This window comes from Hyperolius riggenbachi, chromosome 1 (assembly GCF_040937935.1).
Source record: "Hyperolius riggenbachi isolate aHypRig1 chromosome 1, aHypRig1.pri, whole genome shotgun sequence".
In the NCBI taxonomy this organism is placed as follows: Eukaryota; Metazoa; Chordata; class Amphibia; order Anura; family Hyperoliidae; genus Hyperolius; species Hyperolius riggenbachi.
This window is the reverse complement of record NC_090646.1, coordinates 420,033,122-420,056,243: the sequence shown is the minus strand read 5'-3', so window position 1 is coordinate 420,056,243 and position 23,122 is coordinate 420,033,122. Positions and strand designations below refer to the sequence as shown.

At 44.7% G+C, this 23,122-nt stretch overlaps 1 protein-coding gene across 2 annotated transcripts in view; it reads right to left on the bottom strand.

Moving 5' to 3' along the window:
* The window catches only part of OSTF1 (osteoclast stimulating factor 1), a 54,005-nt gene that overhangs the window by 29,377 nt on the left and 1,506 nt on the right, over positions 1-23,122 (bottom strand). For both annotated transcript variants that reach the window (XM_068236567.1, XM_068236576.1), the window contains exons 2-3: positions 11,117-11,163; positions 9,464-9,514 (exon numbers count right to left, since the gene is read on the bottom strand). In XM_068236567.1, coding sequence (XP_068092668.1) covers positions 9,464-9,514; positions 11,117-11,163 — 98 coding nt within the window. The remainder of the gene's footprint in view (positions 1-9,463; positions 9,515-11,116; positions 11,164-23,122) is intronic.

The window sequence follows — 23,122 nt, the reverse complement described above, 5'->3', positions numbered from 1 at the left end:
CGACGTGATGCGGTCGTAAGGCAGTTAAAGTGAAACTGTACTATTGCTGAGATTATAGTCTGGCAAAGAAAGGCAATTCCAGCTTTAGTTTTGAAAATGTATCATTAGATGCAAGCTGAAATTGAAATAAAAGTCTTCTGGAGTGCTGACATATGTTTGTAGGAATTTCCCAAATATTGGACAGTACAGCCATCAATGTGGTCAATAGCCAATCATACATAACTGTATCCATAACAACTTGCAGTAGTGGTCACTATATTATGCCTCCTACTATTACTACATCTTCCATTGCTTCTAAATAAGCAGGTCTGAACTGTAGATGGTCTAACCTGATTATAATGGTAAATGGCTGCCGATTATAGAATGGCTGATCTGGCTTCCACCTCCACTAAATTGCGCAGGAATGTGCTCCTAGACAAACTGACACAGCAGCACTCAAGCTTCCGACAATTACCATTCATAGAATACCATAGGATTCTGAATCAGGGATATGCCCCCCACAGTGTCTCCTTGTGTGCCTTTTCCATAGTGTTATCCTAGCAACGGTTTTCACTAGTTTAGGAAAGCTCACTGGCATTTTGGGAAACAGTAAAGAGGTTTGGTCTTTTGGAAACTGTCCATGCAATTTAATCTTCCTGTTTTCATACATTTAGCTTAAAGTACCAATAAGAAATGAATTAGTGTACCGCCAAAATCCAAAACAGCGATTTTACCAAATCTATGTTGTAGACGGGTAAACTAAATTACTATACAGTATATACTCGAGTATAAGCCGACCCCCAACTTATACCCTAAAAACCAGGGAAAAATTATTGACCCGAGTATAAGCCGAGGTATATCCAGTATAGGTAGCCAGGTGTAGATGTCTGCTGTATAGGTAGCCAGCCATTGGTGCTCTAGTATAGGTAGCCATGTGTAGATGTCTGCAGTATAGGTTGCCAGCCATAGGTGCTCTAGTATAGGTGACCAGGTGTAGATGTCTGCAGTATAGGTAGCCAGCCATAGGTAAGGTGTAGATGTCTGCAGTATAGGTAGCCATCCATAGGTGATCTAACACAGGTGGCCAGGTGTAGATGTCTCTAATATAGGTAGTCAGTCATAGGTGTGCCCCTTTCCCCATAGGCAGTGTTCCCCCCTTCCTCCCCTTGCAGGCTGAAAGATTGGATAGAAGGAGAGGGGATCAGCGGGACTCAGCCGCGGGCCGACTCTTCCCTCTTGTCGGGTCCCCTCTCCATGCCTGAAATAAGAGCAGCAGCAGCGGTGGCAGCAGCTGGGTGTCTCACCTTTCGGGTGGCTCCAGGCAAAGATCAAATGTATCCGGGCTCCTCCGTGTACATCGTGGCTAACAGGAAGTAGTAATCACACTACTTCCTGTTAGCCGCAATGTACACGGAGGAGCCCGGAGACATTTGATCTTTGCCTGGTGCGCCCAGAAGGTGAGACATCCAGCTGCCACCGCTGCTGCTGCTCTTATTTCAGGCATGGAGAGGGGACCCGACAAGAGGGAAGAGTCAGCCCGCGGCTGAGTCCCGCTGTTCCGCTAATCCCCTCTCCTATCTAATCTTTCAGCCTGCGGGGAAGGGAGTAGGGGAGAGAGGAGGAGGGGTGCGCATTGCCTGCAGGGGAAGTGGGGGCGAACTGCTTGCGGGGGGGGGGGGGGGGGGGAGGTATGCCTGGCCACCCTATACTCTCTCGAGTATAAGCCGACAGTGTTCTCCCCAGGACTATTTAAGTGGGCGGGCCGCCCGGCTGATTTGAAATCCCGCCCGCCTACCTAGCTAAAGCTGGTGCTGTAAACATTCTGCAGGCAGGAGCATTCCATTGCCTGCTATAAATCAGCGATTGGCTCTCGCACATTAGCGAAAGCCTCCGCTGTACACTGCAGGAGCGCTCCTCAGCCTCCTCTGCCTGTGTCACCTCCTGCTTCAAAGTTGATCAGTGATTGGCTGGGCGGGTTATAAGGGGCAGGACGGCGAAATCAGTGGGACGTGTGAGTACTGAAAGCCTATTCCTAGTCAATTGTCAGCCGCCCCGCTTAGCTGGCTGCCTGCCTGTGTTTGCATTTTCATTCACTTGTGTTAACTTGCAGGCAGCTCAGCTAGCGAAGGCGGCCAGGATACACGTGAGCAGGCATGCTAATCCTGTGTGATTTTAGACCGGGTAGAGAGCCTGAAGCTGCAGACACTCTCTCCCCCGAGTGAATCCACAGCGTCTCTCCTCTGTCCTGGCTGCATACATTTCAGCAGACAGTCCCATCCCTTCTAGGCAGCTTGAGATAGGATAGGGCAGTGCACGGCAAGTTCTGCCGCCCCGCCCCCCTCTGTTTCCTTGCTGTTTATCTCCTCTGATGCACTGATACACGCTGTGCTGATGCCGGGAGAAGTTCAGAACTTGTAAATTAACTGATGATTGCCCTTCCACTGGTATGAGACCTCTGCTAATGCACTTTTTCGTTGTATCTGATATAGTGCAGAGTCTGCAGAGAGTATAGGGGGCTCTCAAGCTAGGGAACCTGGGAAAACAAACAATGACTGCAGTCAGCTGCAATTTAGATTAGCTGACTTGCTGGGGATGGAGGCTGCTCCTCAATGCTGTTTCTCTCGGCCTGGTAGCTCATAAGATCTAAAGTGTCCATACATTACCTGATTTTCAGCATCTGGCAGATTCAATCAAAGTGATTGAATCTGCCAGAGATCAGTTGTGAAAAGTTGACCTAGGGCAGTAAAAAATTGCATATCCAGCCCTGGCTGTGCTCGGTGGGCAAAGTCTGTAAACAGTTGCCCACTGCTGCAAGGAAAAAGTAAATGTGGAACATAGATCCTGTGTTGTTGGCTTGAAAGCTGTGTGTGTGTGTGTGTGTGTGTGTGTGTGTGTGTGTGTATACGTGTGTGTGTGTGTGCGTGTGTGTGTGTGTGTGTGTGTATACGTGTGTGTGTGTGTGTGTGTGTGTGTGTATACGTGTGTGTGTATACGTGTGTGTGTGTACGTGTGTGTGTGTGTGTGTGTGTGTGGGGGGGGGGGGGGGGGGGGGGGCGGGCGGGGGGGGGGGGTGATTCTTGCACCTTTACATGCATGTTACAGTATTTCATATGGCTGCTGGGGTTGAGGGGTATTGCAGATCATTTAGTATGATACTGACCCATGTTTACTATCTGCAATACCCCTTGAGCCCAGCAGCAAATAACCATATGAAATGCAAAAATCCCCCCCCCCCCCTTATGAAATGCAACACCCCTGTATGAAATGTGAAATTAACCCCCACATTAAATGCAATAATTACCCTAGTATAAAGTGCAACTATAACACCCATGTTCAGTGTTCTCCCCATGCTCTTTTAGATGGGTGCTGCTTCACCTGGCTAATGTTGGTGAGCACCAGGCTGTCATCAGCTCACCTCACCCTCCTCTTATGCTGTAAGCAGAGTTGCACCGGTCCTGCATTCCCCCTTCATGCAGCACCCGGCTACTTTTTCATGCCACCTGGCTGGAAAAAAATTCTGGGGAGAACACTGGCCGAGACCCCCACTTTGGGACCACTTTTTGGGTCCCAAAAACTCGGCTTATATTTGAGTATATACGGTACTTTGAATTGACCTTTTCAGTAGTCCATTATATTACGTAGATTTGGTAAGAGCAGGATTGTATGCGTTTTCCACTATGTGCTATGGGGAAAATCCACATGATTTTGCTAAGCTTGCTCCCTGTCTAAAGGTGCCCATACATGGTCCATTTTTTTTCGATTAGATAATTTAGTTCGATTATTTCATTAGATCGAATATAACATTTTTCGGTACTTTTACGTTAGCCAGGCGCATCCGCTAGGTGGCGCTAATTACTTTAACAGTCACGTAACAAAAGTGTAACATTACATTAAGCCGGCGGCAATGTATACAATACTGACAGCTGGGGGACATGCGTGCCCCCCCCTCCCCCGTTGTTAATGTAATGTAACACTTGTTTTGTTACGTGACTATTAACCACTTGAGGACCACAGTCTTTTCGCCCCTTAAGGACCAGAGCCTTTTTCTCCATTCAGACCACTGCAGCTTTCACGGTTTATTGCTCGGTCATACAACCTACCACCTAAAGGAATTTTACCTCCTTTTCTTGTCACTAATACAGCTTTCTTTTGCTGCTATTTGATTGCTGCTGCGAGTTTTAGTTTTTATTATATTCATCAAAAAATACATGAATTTTGGCAAAAAAATGACTTTTTTAACTTGCTGTGCTGACATTTTTTAAATAAAGTAAAATTTCCTATACATTTGAGCGCGAAAGTTATTCTGCTACATGTCTTTGATAAAAAAAAACCATTCAGTGTATATTTATTGGATTGGGTAAAAGTTATAGCGTTTACAAACTATGGTGCCAAAAGTGAATTTTCCCATTTTCAAGCATCTCTGACTTTTCTGCGCACCTGTCAGGTTTCATGAGGGGCTAAAATTCCAGGATAGTACAAATACCCCCCAAATGACCCCATTGTGGAAAGAAGACATCCCAAAGTATTCAGTGAGAGGCATGGTGAGTTCATAGAAGATTTTATTTTTTGTCACAAGTTAGCGGAAAATGACACTTTCTGACAAAAAAAAGAAAAAAAAAAAAGTTTCCATTTCTTCTAACTTGCGACAAAAAAAATGAAATCTGCCACGGACTCACTATGCTCCTCTCTGAATACCTTGAAGTGTCTACTTTCCAAAATGGGGTCATTTGTGGGGTGTGTTCACTGTCCTGGCATTTTGGGGGGTGCCTAATTGTAAGCACCCCTGTAAAGCCTAAAGATGCTCATTGGACTTTTGGCCCCTTAGCGCAGTTAGGCTGCAAAAAAGTGCCACACATGTGGTATTGCCGTACTCAGGAGAAGTAGTATAATTGTTTTGGGGTGTATTTTTACACATACCCATGCTGGGTGGGAGAAATATCTCCGTAAATGACAATTGTTTTATTTTTTTTTTTTACACACAATTGTCTATTTATAGAGATATTTCTCCCACTCAGCATGGGTATGTGGAAAAATACACCCCAAAACACATTATACTACTTCTCCTGAGTACGGCGATACCACATGTGTGGCACTTTTTTGCAGCCTAACTGCGCTAAGGGGCCCAAAGTCCAATGAGTACCTTTAGGATTTCACAGGTCATTTTGCGACATTTGGTTTCAAGACTACTCCTCACGGTTTAGGGCCCCTAAAATGCCAGGACAGTATAGGAACCCCACAAATTACCCTATTTTAGAAAGAAGACACCCCAAGGTATTCCGTTAGGAGGATGGTGAGTTCATAGAAGATTTTTTTTTTGTCACAAGTTAGCGGAAATTGATTTTAATTGTTTTTTTTCACAAAGTGTCATTTTCCGCTAACTTGTGACAAAAAATAAAATCTTCTATGAACTCACCATACTCCTAACGGAATACCTTGGGGTGTCTTCTTTCTAAAATGGGGTCATTTGTGGGGTTCCTATACTGCCCTGGCATTTTAGGGGCCCTAAACCGTGAGGAGTAGTCTTGAAACCAAATGTCACAAAATGACCTGTGAAATCCTAAAGGTACTCATTGGACTTTGGGCCTCTTAGCGCACTTAGGGTGCAAAAAAGTGCCACACATGTGGTACCGCCGTACTCAGGAGAAGTAGTATAATGTGTTTTGGGGTGTATTTTTACACATACCCATGCTGGGTGGGAGAAATATCTCTGTAAATGACAATTGTTTGATTTTTTTTACACACAATTGTCCTTTTACAGAGATATTTCTCCCACCCAGCATGGGTATGTGTAAAAATACACCCCAAAACACAATATACTACTTCTTCTGAGTACGTGTGTGACACTTTTTTGGAGCCTAGGTGCGCTAAGGGGCCTAACGTCCTATTCACAGGTCATTTTGAGGCATTTGGATTCTAGACTACTGCTCACGGTTTAGGGCCCCTAAAATGCCAGGGCAGTATAGGAACCCCACAAGTGACCCCATTTTAGAAAGAAGACACCCCAAGGTATTCTGTTAGGAGTATGGTGAGTTCATAGAAGATTTTTTTTTTTGTCACAAGTTAGCGGAAAATGACACTTTGTGAAAAAAAAAACAATACATATCAATTTCCGCTAACTTGTGACAAAAAATAAAATCTTCTATGAACTCATCATACACCTAACAGAATACCTTGGGGTGTCTTCTTTCTAAAATGGGGTCACTTGTGGGGTTCCTATACTGCCCTGGCATTTTAGGGGCCCTAAACCGTGAGGAGTAGTCTTGAACCCAAATGTCTCAAAATGACCTGTGAAATCCTAAAGGTACTCATTGGACTTTGGGCCCCTTAGCACAGTTAGGCTGCAAAAAAGTGTCACACATGTGGTATCGCCGTACTCAGAAGAAGTAGTATAATGTGTTTTGTGGTGTATTTTTACATATAACCATGCTGGGTGGGAGAAATATCTCTGTAAATGACACATTTTAGATTTTTTTACACACAATTGTCCATTTACAGAGAGATTTCTCCCACCCAGCATGGGTATGTGTAAAAATACACCACAAAACACATTATACTACTTCTCCTGAGTATGGCGATACCACATGTGTGACACTTTTTTGCAGCCTAGGTGCGCTAAGGGGCCCAACGTCCTATTCACAGGTCATTTTGAGGCATTTGTTTTCTAGACTACTCCTCACGGTTTAGGGCCCCTAAAATGCCAGGGCAGTATAGGAACCCCACAAGTGACCCCATTTTAGAAAGAAGACACCCCAAGGTATTCCGTTAGGGGTATGGTGAGTTCATAGAAGATTTTATTTTTGTCACAAGTTAGTGAAAAATGACACTTTGTGAAAAAAACAATAAAAATCTAATTTCCGCTAACTTTTGACAAAAAATAAAATCTTCTATGAACTCATCATACACCTAACAGAATACCTTGGGGTGTCTTCTTTCTAAAATGGGGTCACTTGTGGGGTTCCTATACTGCCCTGGCATTTTACGGGCCCAAAACTGTGTAGTCTGGAAACCAAATTTCTCAAAATGACTGATCAGGGGTATAAGCATCTGCAAATTTTGATGACAGGTGGTCTATGAGGGGGCAAATTTTGTGGAACCGGTCATAAGCAGGGTGGCCTCTTAGATGACAGGATGTTTTGGGCCTGATCTGATGGATAGGAGTGCTAGGGGGGTGACAGAAGGTGATTGATGGGTGTCTCAGGGGGCAGTTAGAGGGGAAAATAGATGCAATCAATGCACTGGGGAGGTGATCGGAAGGGGGTCTGAGGGGGACCTGAGGGTTTGGCCGAGTGATCAGGAGCCCACACGGGGCAAATTAGGGCCTGATCTGATGGGTAGGTGTGCTAGGGGGTGACAGGAGGTGATTGATGGGTGTCTCAATGTGTGATTAGAGGGGGGAAATAGATGCAAGCAATGCACTAGCGAGGTGATCAGGGCTGGGGTCTGAGGACGTTCTGAGGTGTGGGCGGGTGATTGGGTGCCCGCAAGGGGCAGATTAGGGTCTAATCTGATGGGTAACAGTGACAGGTGGTGATAGGGGGTGATTGATGGGTAATTAGTGGGTGTTTAGAGGAGAGAAGAGATGTAAACACTGCACTTGGGAGGTGATCTGATGTCGGATCTGCGGGCGATCTATTGGTGTGGGTGGGTGATCAGATTGCCCGCAAGGGGCAAGTTAGGGGCTGATTGATGGGTGGCAGTGACAGGGGGTGATTGACGGGTGGCAGTGACAGGGGGTGATTGATAGGTGATTGACAGGTGATCAGTGGGTTATTACAGGGAATAACAGATGTAAATATTGCACTGGCGAATTGATAAAGGGGGGTCTGAGGGCAATCTGAGCGTGAGGGCGGGTGATTGGGTGCCCGCAAGGGGTAGATTAGGGTCTAATCTGATGGGTAACAGTGACAGGTGGTGATAGGGGGTGATTGATAGGTGATTGATGGGTAATTAGTGGGTGTTTAGAGGAGAGAATAGATGTAAACAATGGATTTGGGAGGTGATCTGATGTCGGATCTGCGGGCGATCTATTGGTGTGGGTGGGTGATCAGATTGCCCGCAAGGGGCAGGTTAGGGGCTGATTGATGGGTAGCAGTGACAGGGGGTGATTGACTGGTGATTGACAGGTGATCAGGGGGGATAGATGCATACAGTACACGGGGGGGGGGGGGTCTGGGGAGAATCTGAGGGGTGGGGGGTGATCAGGAGGGGGCAGTGGGCAGGGGGGGGGGGGATAAAAAAAAATAGCGTTGACAGATAGTGACAGGGAGTGATTGATGGGTGATTAGGGGGGTGACTGGGTGCAAACAGTGGTCTGGGGGGTGGGCAGGGGGGGGTCTGAGGGGTGCTGTGGGCGATCAGGGGGCAGGGGGGGGGAGGAAATCAGTGTGCTTGGGTGCAGACTAGGGTGGCTGCAGCCTGCCCTGGTGGTCCCTCGGACACTGGGACCACCAGGGCAGGAGGCAGCCAGTATAATAGGCTTTGTATACATTACAAAGCCTATTATACAATGTAAATGCGGCGATCCGGGTGCTAGTAACCCGCCGGCGCTTTCCGAACGGCCGGCGGGTTACTACGAGCGGTGGGTGGAGCCAGTCCCCGGCGGCTGATCGCGTCACGAATGACGCGATCGCCGCATAGCCACTCCCGCAGCCGCCCCCGCCGATGGGCGTATTGCGGTCGTTTGGGCCCAGTCTTTGCCGCCGCCCATCGGCTGGGGGCGGTGGGCAAGTGGTTAATGTAATTAGCACCACCTAGCGGATGCGCCCGGCTACCGGAAAAGTACCATTTTTTCCGATATGTCCGATTGGATTTTTATTGAAAAAAAACCCCAAACAAACAAAAAAAAAAACAAAACACGTTTTTATTGTACCGTGTACGGGTACTATTAGACTGATGTCTGCCATCTACTACCCATTAATTCATCTTTTCAGGTGTTTTAGATCAGTGTTTCTCAACATTTTATTGGTATGTACCCCTTTTAAAACCCTGTACTCCCCAAGTACCCCCTAGCATAGTAAACATTATCACAGGTACCCCTTGACAAATATATATTTAATTAAAGTACATGATTATTGGTTCTAAACAATTTCCAAGCATTTACTATTGCTTTTAATTAAAATACTAATTTGGTGTTTAAATAAGATTTAGCATCTTCTAAAAAACTCTAAATTTGTTATTCTTGGTTAAGTATATCAAGCCTGAGTACCCCCTGGAACCATCAGAAGTACCCCCTGGGGTACGCGTACCACACGTTGAGAACCTAGATTTTAGATTACATTAATATGAGATGGATCAACCTTTAATTTGAGGTTGCTCAATTTGTACAGAATTAGATTTTCAGAACTACCGTGTTTCCTTATTCAAAACAAACCTTTCACACAAACAACTTGGGCTGCAATGCTGCTTGTAGTGTCACTAAAATCTTAGTAATTAGGCAAATGTGATTAAAGGTTGGGTAAGTGATAACATCAGAACGTAGACTCACCATGTCTGAAATGTAAAGAATATCGCCTTCATCAAAATATAATTCATCAGGCTGAAAAACAGAAAGCAAAGTGAGAAACTGCACATTAAAATGAAAGCATTGACCTATTCATAGAGCATATCTGCATGTGACTGTGGCTGCGAATAAGTACACAGAAAACAGACACCACAAAACCCTATATATACTTGTTGCGTCATGTGACCAGTGGTCTCAGGAAGCAGCAACCTCATATGGAGTGCTTTACATGGTAAGTGTGCTTTGACGGTGCTCTACATTTCTGTCTTGTACATGTAGTGTAAACTATACCTATGATACAGCACTGGCAATCAGCAAAGCACTGCTTCTATTGTATCCCTATGGGATCATTCTCACTGCCTGCAACGCTTTGGGGTGCTTGCGTTGTATGTTCTTATTCTGTTGAACAGGAACAAAAACACAAATTGTGGCAAAATCTTTGTGTTCCGAGTGTGAACCAGCCCTATCTCTTTAAGAAGCCTCGATCAATTCATAGCCTCTCAGACTGATGTTTAAAGAACAGAGTAGCCATGCAGCTCCTGTTGACAGATGGGGAGTCTGCAATGCAAACATCTAAAAGTCTAGATAGGTTGCCTCAACTTTTCTCAAGAAAAAAATATTTTCAAGACTGCACATTGAATACATGCATACCCAGTATTTCACCAGTGCAGCTCCTGTGCTTCTGATATAAAAAGCAGTAGGGTATTGTACCGTGTTAGCCATCAGTAAAAGCAAGAAGTTTTAAATCAGGATGATACCATTTATTGGCTAACTAAAAATCAATAAAAATAAGCAAGCTTTCAGCCTTGCAGCCTTCATCAGGCTTCAAACCAAACAGGATTGAAGTCCGACGAAGGCTGCAAGGCTGAAAGCTTGCTTATTTTTATTGATTTTTAGTTAGCCAATAAATGGTATCATCCTGATTTAAAACTTCTTGATATAAAGAGTTAATCCATTTGTATAGCCCTTTTCTGTTTAATTTAGGACTATTAGCAACCTTGTACAGTACCAAGAAAGCCATTATCAGAAAGTTAACTCTTTTGGCCAGTACTCTGAGGTAACACATACCACTTTAGACTGCAAATGCTGCGAATTACCTTTGTTCTATGCATGGTGCTGGTAACAACAATACTGCAGCACCAATGCATGGGAAATAAAAAAATGCATGCCGAATTTCAGCTATAGAAAATAGAACACTGAATAAACATATTGTGGTAAGAATTTCGGTTGCTACAATATACAAAAATTGTCCTACTTCGATGAAGTCAGCCTGCTGGCCTGTCCATGCTTATGTGTTGCAGATTTCAGCTACACAACGTTAGTGTGATCTGTAAAGACATCAGCCAATACACACAGACTGTGCTGTCTGGTGTCTCCACTCATGCGCTATGCAGCAATGTGTTCTGGCAACACACTGCTGCATACATCTGCATGAAGATGGATGGAGGAAGCAGCAGCTGCTGAATGCTGTAAGCATTGGATAGGAGGAAAGATGGGTGGTTTTTTGATACACTTACATAACTATATCACAGTTACAACATGCATTATATATTGTCCGCTATAAGACTCAAAATACTCCTAACACAGACAAAGCAAATACAATTTTTCTGCGTGCAAATTATATAAAAAAGAGGTTACCGTTCTTGGTTCAAATGTGTATAAAGCCCGGAATACTTTTACTTGCCCTGTAAAAAAAAAAAGCACAGATAATAAATCAGTTTGGCATATTCAGTACACTCCAATTTCCACAGCAATTTAAAATAAAGCAATATATAAAAGCAGAGAGATCTAGGAAGTATGACCCTTGTTATGCATACATACATATCTAATATAAATGCAAAAGAACAACTCCTCAGAAACAATGTGCAGGCATACTAACAAATACAGCAAACTTATGTTTTGCTTAAGGGCCTGTTTCCACTATAGCGCTGCGGAATCGCCGGCGAATCACCGCAGGCAAATCGCATGCGGGTGCGATTCCGCATGCGTTTTTTGCCGCGATTTCGCATGCGATTTCGCATAGGTAAGGCTGTATGTGAATTTAACCATGTCACTGCCTGTGTAAATTAACATTAATACCTATGCGAAATCGCGGCAAAAAACACATGGGGAAAACGCATGCGATTTCCCTATTAAATACATTGCGTGCGATTCGCCTGCATTCCACACGCAGGCGAATTCTGAGGGCCCTACCCTGCAGATTTTTTCTGCACAGAAAAACGTGCGGGGAAACGCACAAGTGGAAACAGTCCCATCCACTTGTACTGACTGTGCGAATCCGCATGTGGGCAACGCATGCGGATTCGCGATAGTGGAAACGGGCCCTAAGACACACACAACACAACATTAAACAAAAGTCTCAAATGTTACAGTTATTGGGGGAACATGCATATACAGCAGTGTCTGCAGCTGTTTTACATGTGTTCAGGTTGGGGTAGTACATGACATCACCCACTAAGTGGGGAAACATACAAAAACACAAATACATAAGAAGCTACATCATTGATCGTTACAGTACTGTATGCAGTATGTAATGTTAAAGTGAAAGGGATATGGAGGCTGACATTTATTTCCTTTATAACAAAGCAAGTTTCCTGGCTGTCCTGCTTATCCTCTTCCTCTAATACTTTTATCCATAGACCCTGAACAAGCATGCAAATTAGGTTCTCTGACTGAAGTCTGACTAGATGAGCCACATGCTTGTGCTTGTTTCAGGTGTGTGATTCAGACACAATTGAAGCCAGAAATCTCAGCAGAATTACTCAGCAACTGGTATTGTTTCAAAAGAAATAAATGTTATCTGAGGGATCGACAAGTAAAATGATCTCAACAGTGAAATGATTGAGGAAGGAGCCGTGTATGCTGGATGCAAAATATTGTGCTGTGAAGTGGGTGACCAATGCCAACTCAAGACATATAGCAAATGATAAAGTACATCAAGTGCAACATATACCAAAATGATGCACCATTCCAGCGACTGTTCTACAAAGGGTTTAAACCATTCACCCAATAATTACAAGGTATGGGTGTGGAACCCATCAGCCATGTATTATACATAGATTAAATGAAGCTGTATGCTAAGATTGAACAAGACATCACCTCATTATTCCATGACCCTGGCATATTTTCAATGGAAATAAATATAGCTGCTCCTAAATCCCTCTCACCGTAGGGGTCTCTTTAAAGGGCACCTAAACTGAAAGGGATATGGGTGCTGCCATATTTATTATTTATTTCCTTTTAAACAATACCAGTTGCCTGGCAGTCCTGCTGATCTATTTGGCTGCAGTAGTATCTAGGCTTGAACAATTTTGGGTAAAAAATGAATCGAGTTATTTCTGTCCAAAATCCTGATTTCAATTCAATGCACGATTTCCTTCAAATCAAGCTTTGTTCCCTCTCTGTGCCGGTTTGTTCCCCTCTCTTTGTGCCCCCCCCCCCCCCGTCTCTCTGTGCCCAGTGTCTTTGCGCACACTCTGTGTCTCTCTTAGTGCACTCTGCGTCTCTCTTTGTCCCTTGGTGCCCCATCTGTTTTGCTCTCTGTGCCCCCATGGGTCTCTCTCTCTCTCTCTGTGCCCATCTCTCTTTGCACACACTCTGTCTCTTTGTGCCCCCCTTGTTTCTGTGTCTCCTCTGTGCCCAGTCTGTGTCTCCTCTGTGCCTCTCTATGTGCCCCTTAGTGCCCGCTCTGTGTCTCTCTATGTCCCCAATCTGTGTCTCCTTTGTGCCCGCTTTGTGTCTATGTACCCCCTCTTTTTCTCTGTGCCTGCTCTGTGTCTCCTCTGTGCCCCGTGTTTCTGTTATACTCACCGGCTTCCTTCCAGGGCTGCTTCAGTTCGGGGTCCTGTTCGCGCGCATGCGCGTGTGTAGGAAAGCTAGACATTTAATCTATTTGTTCCATGGTGTAACTCTGTATGGCATAACGCACATGTATTTACGTGCATGCGCGTGCTTGTATGCATCTACGCGTGCGCGGACAATAGTACGCATGCGCACTGTAGTGGTAATGTTTGTGCGCATTGTAAGGCGTACCACTGTATGCATGTGCAGCGTGTATCTGTATCAATTAGCACCAAAGGCCCTATTTAAGCCTGCCTGCCTAACAGGTCAGTGCTGTCTGTTTGTGCAGCTTGCCAGTAGTGGTACCTTTTACTCTGCTTGCCTGTATCCTGATACTGAACCTTGGCTTGACCTGACTACGCTTGAAATCTGACTTTTGGCTTGTTACCCATTGATGCATGAACTCTGCCGGTCCTGACCCTCTGCTTGTTATCCGTTGTTGAATAAACTCTGCCCGCCCTGATCCTGGACTGTTTGACTATGCCTCTGCCTGTTGATTCTTTACCTCGCATTGATCCATTGCTCTACAACGCAGTATCATCTTTTCTCCAAATCACCGTTAGGACCTTCTTAAGCGCAACCTGGTGGGCACTAGGCAGCAAAGTCCTTTCGGCCCCAGTGGGCCGAGGGGTGAAAACCTGTGGTCACTTAGACTCTGTGCTTGGAAGGTTCTTACCTCAGTGGCGAGGTCAACAGTTCCCTGTGATCATAACAGTCTCTCTATGTGCCTCCTCAGTGCCCCCTCTGTCCCCCAAGCTGCAGCAGTGCTGGACATACCTTCCAGCAAGAGTCCAGGGATGCGGGTCTATCCTCGTCGCCTCTTGCAGGCTGTAATGTACAGCATACTTCCTGTATGTCAGGAAGTAGAGAAGAGAGACAGCGTTGAACTCGTGTCGGACAGTATGTCCAACGCTGCCGATGCTGCGGGCCGCATGGGCCGGGAGTTGGGGGATGTTTGAAGCCGCTTCTTCAAATTTCCCCATGCAGAAATGAGGTCATCACGGAAATCACCGCTTTGACTATTCCAAAATCGCGATCTTGGTGATCGCGATTTCAGTTTAAAAATGCGATTTATTGTTCAGGTCTAGTAGTATCTGGATCACCCATCTGAAGCAAGCATGTCGCTAATCTAATCAGACTCCAATTGGAAACACCCTATCTGTATATGCTTGTTCAGGGTCTCCTAAAACTATTAGAGCAGGACAGCCAGGCAACTGGTAGTGTTTAAAAGGAAATAAATAGGGCAGCCCCCTTATATCTCTCAGTACATGAGGGTTTAATGTTCTCCCTGTATTTGTGTGGATCTCCTCTGGCCAATCCAATTTCTTTCTGCATACTAAAAGCATACTGGTAAGTTAAATGATTACCCCCAAACTTAACCTCAAACTATGGAAGAGATATTAGACTATGACAATGGTAGCAGTTAAGATTGTGAGCTCTTCTGAGGAAGTTAGTTACAGTGTACCTATATTATTCAGTAATAAATGTATAGTATAAGGACCCAGGACGATGGTCCTGGTAGGTAGCATTTTCATTGTTTTGCAGCTCTGCAGTCAAAGTTTATATTATCCCATAGAGACATTCATATATTCCTCCTATATTTGCATGTGTTCCCACATACAAACCCCAAACACACCAGTGGGTTAAAGGAAGAATTTCGAATATAGAATATATATATATATATATATATATATATATATATATATATATATATATATATATATATATATATATATATATATATATATATATATATATATATATATATATATATATATATATATATATATAAATTTTTTTTTTTTTTTTTTCCACAGCTACTCTCCTGCTGTGAAAATGCAGCCTTACCTGTCTTTTATAGCCTGCCACATGAAGTCTTAATACAGTCTACATCTTTGAGGAGGCCAAATGAAGCTTTGCTATAACCTCACTTCTGCCCTGCCTGAGTTGCCTCACTTTTCATTCATCTCTATTATGAGCCTACACAAAACTACACATCCCACAATACAGTGGGGCACCTTACTTCCAGGTCATTAGCAACAACAGTGCTCTGAAACGCAAATAACCATCGATATAAACCATTGCGGTGTCTGACCAAGGTGTGTGTGTTGTAGGTGTGTGTGTTGTAGGAGTGTGGTAGGAATGTTACACTGTACGCTCCTGTGGGTCCAAACACTGGTACTGAGAACCCTATATACTCTATAGAGCTGCAAATTACGTTTGTGCAGCTGAAGTGTGTGAAGCACAATCACAAGTTTATCCATGCCCTCTGTAACTGTAGCCAAGATCTGTGCTGGGCAAGCTGTGACTGGGTACAGTACACACTGCTTATCCAAAATCTTCCACCTGGCACACAGGCAGGTGAAATGAGGATGCAGCCCCACCCTCAAAAGCAGATTGAATATCTCTTTTGGGAATTACAGTGTTACTTTTTCTAATGAATAGTAAAATGAGGTTTGTTACAGTGTGTCCTGAATCTCATTGCATCTAGTTAGTTTACACAGCTCACTGTGTCAGTGCTGCATGTGAAGTATCTATTGTGCCTTCTATACAGATGAATGCATGTGACAAATCACGTGAGGCCACAAAGTGATGTAAGAACAAAGTGCGAGAGGAAGTAAAGCAGCGTGTTGAGACATCTTTCCTGCTCCTCAGGCCGGTTCCACCCTGAACTTATTACACAGTGGATGCTGAATTTCAATTACTTTAAATAGCCATGTATTACAAGGCATAAAAGAGACGTTATTGTTCCACAAATATTTTTATCTTCCACTAGGCTAGCATTTAAAATGACATGTTGCCAGCAAATTCTATTAAATGTAATCAGGTACAGGAAATTACCTGCTGTTAATGTAGCTCATAAAAAGTAATTAAAGAAAAATATAAGAACCGTTTGAAAAGATTGCAAGATCAATGTTAAAACTTCTCGAGTTACTGGTGCAATCTGATTGAGTAACCCTACCAACAACTGATACGTTTGCAGTTGTAATAGACTGCTTATGTAAACCCTCATATAATACAGATATATTACAATTGCAGATAGAATGTCAAATCAGTATAAAAGTAAACATCAGAATCACTCCTCTAAAAAGAAGATCTGCTGGAAAAGTTGCATATATGTGAATACTCTGGGCTCTGGCTTTTAAACACGTATAGGCTTGTCTCCAGCCTGCCCCATATGCAGAGCGTGCCCTGGAGCATGTATATGTCAGTGCCAACCGCCCAGTGTTCCAGAGAGCACACTGAAGCCTATGTATGGTGGGGTGGGGGCATTTCGGCCTGCATTAGATAAATCTTCTGCAAGTCTCAGACTTCACCTCCCATGTCTCTCTTCCATTCCAGGAGTCACACTTGTCAAAAATCGGGAGTGAATACGCATAGAATGCACAATTAAAGTGCATAGAATGCACAATTAAAGTGCAATGGGAGTAATGTGCATTTTCACACCACAAGAAAAAAAAATACCAGCACTTCTGTTTCTTTTCACACATTGCATGTGATTCCCTATTGCCGACAGTCAGCTGCTCTCCGCTGTCTTTGGTACAACAATGCAGATTTGAAAAATGCTTCCAGACTCAAGTGTTACCCCCTGTCCCACTGAGCCAATGGTCTTGTGGCTGATGTGTCATGTGACACATGGAAGTGTCGCAGAAGAACACAGGAATTACGTAGAGTATACATTCCCATACAAACTTACAATTTGGGCACAATAATGAGGGGAATGCTCTAATCAGGACATTAAACACAGTACAATATAGGGAACTGTAATGAAGGGCACTATAATGTGGAGTACATGAGGACCTGTGGCGTGTCCCATGAAGGCCAATGCCGGAGGCTCACAGTGCCGGCATGCATAGACCTGCAGTCAGGCCATATTTGGATTTTCTCATCAGCAATTTCTAGGTTTTTCTTTGTTTTTTAAAGGAAAACCGAATTGAGAGAGAGATTGAGGCTGCCATATTTAATTCCTTTTAAACAATACCAGATGCCTGGCTGTCCTCATAATCCTGTGACTCTTAATACTTTTAGCCATAGACCCTAAACAAGCATGTAGCATATGAGGTACTCCGACTCAGCTGACTGATTTTATTGGCTTAGTCATATGCTTGTTCCAGGGTTTTGACTCAGACACTACTTATGCCAGAAGATCAACAGGGCTGCCAGGCAACTGGCATTGTTTACAAGGAAATAAATAAGGCAGCCTCCATATCCCTCTCACCTTGGGTTCCCTTTAACCACTTGCCGACCGCGCACTCATACCGCGCGTCGGCAAAGTGGCAGCTGCAGGACCTGCAGGCTAATTAATCAGGAAGCAGCCGCTCGCGCGAGCGACTGCTTCCTGTCAATTCACGGCGGGGGGCTCCGTGAATAGACTGCGGGCCGCCAATCGCGGCTCGCAGGCTAAATGTAAACACAAGCGGAAATAATCCGTTTTGTTTACATTCGTACAACGCTGCTAACAGTAGCAGCGTTGTACCGGATCAGCGATCCCCGGCCAATCAGCGGCCGGGGATCGCTGTCACATGACAGGCAGGAGCCTGTTAGAGGCTGCACAGGACAGATCCGTTCCCGTGCAGCCTCGGATCTCCGGGTAAGGGAGGGAGGAGAGGGAGGGGGGGGAATTTCGCCGCGGAGGGGGGCTTTGAGGTGCCCCCCCCGCAACACCCAGGCAGGCAGGAGCGATCAGACCCCCCCCCCCAGCACATTATCCCCCTAGTGGGGAAAAAAGGGGGGCAATCTGGTCGCTCTGCCTGGTGTTTGATCTGTGCTGGGGGCTGCACAGCCCACCCAGCACAGATCAGCTAAAACAGCGCTGGTCCTTAAGGGGGGGGGGGGGGTAAAGGGTGGGTCCTCAAGTGGTTAAAATGACTACAGGCCCTGTCAAGGTTTAGTTAGGAGAGCAAGACTAAGTGACTCATGATATTTTTATGTTCTCAGACAGTCTGGAGCACAAAACAGCCTTCTTATATCCACATTTACAATCTGACTCTTTTGCACAACAGTGCAAATCAATGGCCAGAGAAATATCCAGACTGACCACAGTATAGTTCTATGCACCTACACTATGCCTGCATGTGCTCACAATGTTCTCAATGCTGAGCAAGGTTTAAAAAAAAAAAAAGCATAGCGTACATTGAATTTCAGCTACTACCGTATTTTGTACCCATATTGCATGATGTACTGACACCATAAATAGCCGTATTATTTATTTCTGTATTATTTATTCCCAATAAGCTTGCATGCCCCTCACCCTATACAGTATTTGACAAGTGTGTATTCCAAAGGCCGACGTTGATTTTGCCAGTTGCAAAAAGGAAAAATCAAGTGTCAGCCTTTGGAATACAGTTATCAGATGATGTGCCCTAAAAGAGGTCTCACATGTCATAGTGATCCAATGGGACCATATAGTCCAGTGCGCAGTACCACAATCATTGCGTAATGTGCAAGGGGAAGTCTAGTAGATGTAAGTCCTAATAACACTCCTGTCACTCACAGTACAGGTAGCACCTGAAATATGTTTACACGGATAATTATTCTAGTGTGTGTACAGCAGCCCTCGTGTTAGGGTACTTCCAGCACAGCACACCACATGAAAGCACCCATAGACCTTCATTGGCATAGCGGTAAGCTGCGGTAAAATGCCTCACTGGGCCAGTGAAAGAGCACTAAAGAATCAACCCCAATATGTCACTAGCCTGATCAATGCGAATCATGATTTGGGTAGAACCATGCATTGAACATGCTGAAAAAAGAAAATGAAACACTGCAAACATTACCTAGCGCAGTCTAACATCATCATAAATGTGTCTAACACAGGAAGAGCGAGGTCTGAGGTATGGGTTAATAGAAAAGCACACATACAACAGACAGCTCACCGTACTACAGTACTAGTTATATTCAGGGCTGTGGAGTCGGAGTCGTGGAGTCGGAGTCGTGGAGTCGGGCAATTTTGGGTGCCTGGAGTCGGAGTCGGAAAAAAATGCACCCACTCCTAATGAATTTGTAACTGTAATTAAAATAGAAAATATGATAAAATGTTCTATTTCTCAGATAATAGTCATTAAAAATAATGTATATATACAGTAATAGCTGTGCTTGGTCCACAAAAATGAAATAAACCAATCAAAATTAGTTACTTGTGCTGCTTCAATAAAGCAGTCCTCGTATTTTTAAGGTCAGATATACATATCTGATTGTGACTGTATATATGATGTGTACACAGGAATCTCTTATATATACTAAATAACATCTATGCTGTAAGAATAAAGCCTGATGTGTAGCTGTGTCACTAATAGAGATGGTCAACAAGATGTAAATAATTCTGCATTGATGCTGATTTATGCAAATGTACGCACTCCCTTTGCTCATGAAATCAAATAATTTGATATGTTATTAAAATTTGGTTTGGTGACTACAAATTAAAGGGTAACTGAGACGGATGAAAAGTAAAGTTTTATACATACCTGGGGCTTCCTCCAGCCCCCTTCAGGCTAATCAGTCCCTCGCTGTCCTCCACCACCCGGATCTTCTGCTATGAGTCCTGGTAATTCAGCCAGTCAGCGCTGTCCAGCCGCATGCAGCTCCCAAAGCCAGGAACATTCTGCACCTGCGCAATAGTGCTACACAGGTGTAGTATGCTCCTGGCGGCGGAGTGTGTGCATGCGCACTACGCCTGACTGGCTCAAGTACCTGGACTCATAGCAGAAGATCCAGGTGGTGGAGGAGGACAACGAGGGACTGATTATCCTGAAGGCGGCTGGAGGAAGCCCCAGGAATGTATAAAACTTTAATTTAATCTGCCTCAGGTTTACTTTGTTACACAGTAGTACTATACTCTACATATGCACTCCCCACAGTGCTGCAGGGAATCAACTGAGAATGCTGTGCACATTGAACACAGAGGTGTTGTCTGTTTACAATCTCCTCCTTCCCCTGCAGAGTACCTGCACATCATTCTTACATGTACCCACACTTACATTGCCTAGGGCCTGATAGATGTTCTTTGTTACGGTTTGTACCTTTTACAAGTACTCTTACCAAGGACTAGCTTTAGTCTAAAGGGAATAAATATAGTAGTCTACATATCCTTCTCACTTCAGTTGTCTTGTAAAATTCCTAAGCGTTGGCAGTTAAGAGACGAATTTCATGTTACATACTTTTAATCAACAAAATTGTAATATGCAAATTAGAGAAGTCGGAGTCGTGGAGTCGGAGGAATCCTAAACTGAGGAGTCGGAGTCGGTGGATATTTGGACCGACTCCACAGCCCTGGTTATATTCAGTACCTTGTATATGCTGTAAAATAACCAACCATTTTAGCTAAAAAAAAAAAAAAAAAAAAAAAAAAAAAAAAAACAACCTTGCACTCCTGCACAACGGAAGCAAAAGTGGAGCAGTTGCTCAGGGAAACAGATAGCGTTTGTGTCCTTTCTCCAGAAAATAAAACAGATGTGCTTGGTTACTACAAAGTCAGATATACCTACCGACAGACAGACAATCATGCAAAACATTATCAGAAATTACAATGTTTTTCCTGGGTCTATGACGACTAGAACTTTTAAAGATTATTGTACGTCCAAATGCTCCAGGCATACAGCATTAGCATTTTTCAAAAGCTGTACTTACATTCCCATGAGTTTGTCAAATTTAACTTTTAAAACTTCAAGCAGGATTTGGATATAGAATGCCCGACTGAAACTAAGAATCTGTGTCCAGATGGCAAGCTATGATTTTTCTATACTGTACAATCTCAGGATAATGCAGCAGGTTATACTGGGTGATGCTTCTGTCTGTGGAAACCTTGAGGGAAGTTGGTCAGTTTTGGGTGTTATCCAAGAATTAGTGCAGAGCAAGCAGAGTGCAACAGAGGAATCAATGACTAAAAGGATAAATGGATGGGGGTGTAATGACTGGGTGTTAGCACAATCTGTGTACTTTGTTATGTACTATTGATGAATCTGGTCTCCAATTCTACTCTGCATCCCTCACCAAAAGCATAACTATTATGCACCGGGCCCCCCAGAAAAACCCTACCAGTCCTCCCAGCCCCCCCCCCCCCCCACCCACTTTGGTGCAGCTCCGTTCGGGGCAGTTTATCACCTTGCGGCTCCCATCTCTGAACGTCATGTGACAGGAACAGCAAAGTGACAGGGTGCACGGCAGGTCCTCCTAATTCCTGTACCGCTGCTGGAAGTAGGTAAGGCATCACGCTCTGCATGGCAGCACAGGAGCAGGGCCCTTAGCCCCCCTCCCTCACGATACCAGGGGTCACAAAGTCTATTTTTACGACCCTGTCCCACAGCTACCAACTGGAGCTGCATAATGTGTTTTACTCAGTGTTGCTAACTTAAAAAAAAACAAAACTTTTTTTTTAACTGACAAAGATACTCAAATTTGCCAACAAAGCAAATGTTTTCCTGACATCTTGGAAAAACAGCTTACAACAAGATATTCTTGTAGGAAATAGGGTTTAATTAACAATGTTTACAATTTTAACAATGTTTACATTTTTTACAAAGACTGTAATAAATGTACTACAGTAAATATAATTTTTAAATAGCCATTTTTGCTCAAACAAAAACAGAAGGAATAGTCGGTAATCTGAATGGGGCTGTGCTCCTCTTCAGGCAAGCGTGCCACTGTACTGCGCACCTGCATAGTAAGCTGGAGCCACTCAGGCTCGTGGGGTGCTGTGCTACTGCGTAGGCACTGCTGCACTTGAGTCAGCATAGGAGCAGGGTCCTGATCAGTAGGACGCAGAAACTGAGATGTCTCATTAGGACCCATAGGCTTCCCTCTACTTAGGTAAGTATTTGATTCTGAACCTGAGCTTCGGTTCGGTTTCTCCAGCACAGCCAGCACACTTGAGGTGTAGTTCAGTGGGGGTTTGTAGGTTCATGGAGGGTGAAGTCTGGGGTGCCAGGACATCTGTGCCTATAGGCTCCTGTGATGTAAATCCAGGCCTGAGAGCCAGTCTGTGATCTGTCCACACAGGAGCAACCTGCTAGCAAGGATTGAAGCGTACATCTGTAGTCATCTTTTCTTCCATGATAGCACCATCATATGGGCAATCTGCTCTGCTTAAAGGAGTTATCAGCCAAATTACCTTAAATGAGCTTTACTCACCTGGGGATCTCTCCAGCCCCTTGCAGCCGATTGTCCCACGCCGACCGCTCAGCTCCCCGCTGCTGTCCCGGTCTCGCCGCTTGTTATTCAGGCCGACTGCGGGGTCGGCCTTACTGCAGCTGCAGTCACAGCCACATGTGTCGCAGCGAACTGCGCAGGTGCAGAACTACTGCGCCTGCGCAGTTTGCCGCAGCCTACGTGGCGGGATTGACAGCAGCGCTTCCTGCAGCTGCAGTAAGGCCGACCCCGCAGTCGGCCTGAATAACAAGCGGCGAGACCGGGACAGCAGCGGGGAGCGGAGCGGTCGGCGTGGGACAATCGGCTGCAAGGGGCTGGAGAGAGCCCCAGGTGAGTAAAGCTCATTTAAGGTAATTTGGCTGATAACTCCTTTAAGCAGAGCAGATTGCCCGTATGATGGTGCTATCATGGAAGAAAAGATGACTACAGATGTACGCTTCAATCCTTGCTAGCAGGTTGCTCCTGTGTGGACAGATCACAGACTGGCTCTCAGGCCTGGATTTACATCACAGGAGCCTATAGGCACAGATGTCCTGGCACCCCAGACTTCACCCTCCATGAACCTACAAACCCCCACTGAGCTGCACCGCAAGTGTGCTGGCTGTCCCAGCTGTCACTTTTCCCACACTTCCCTTGCCTGTCATAGGTAGCTACAGGTGC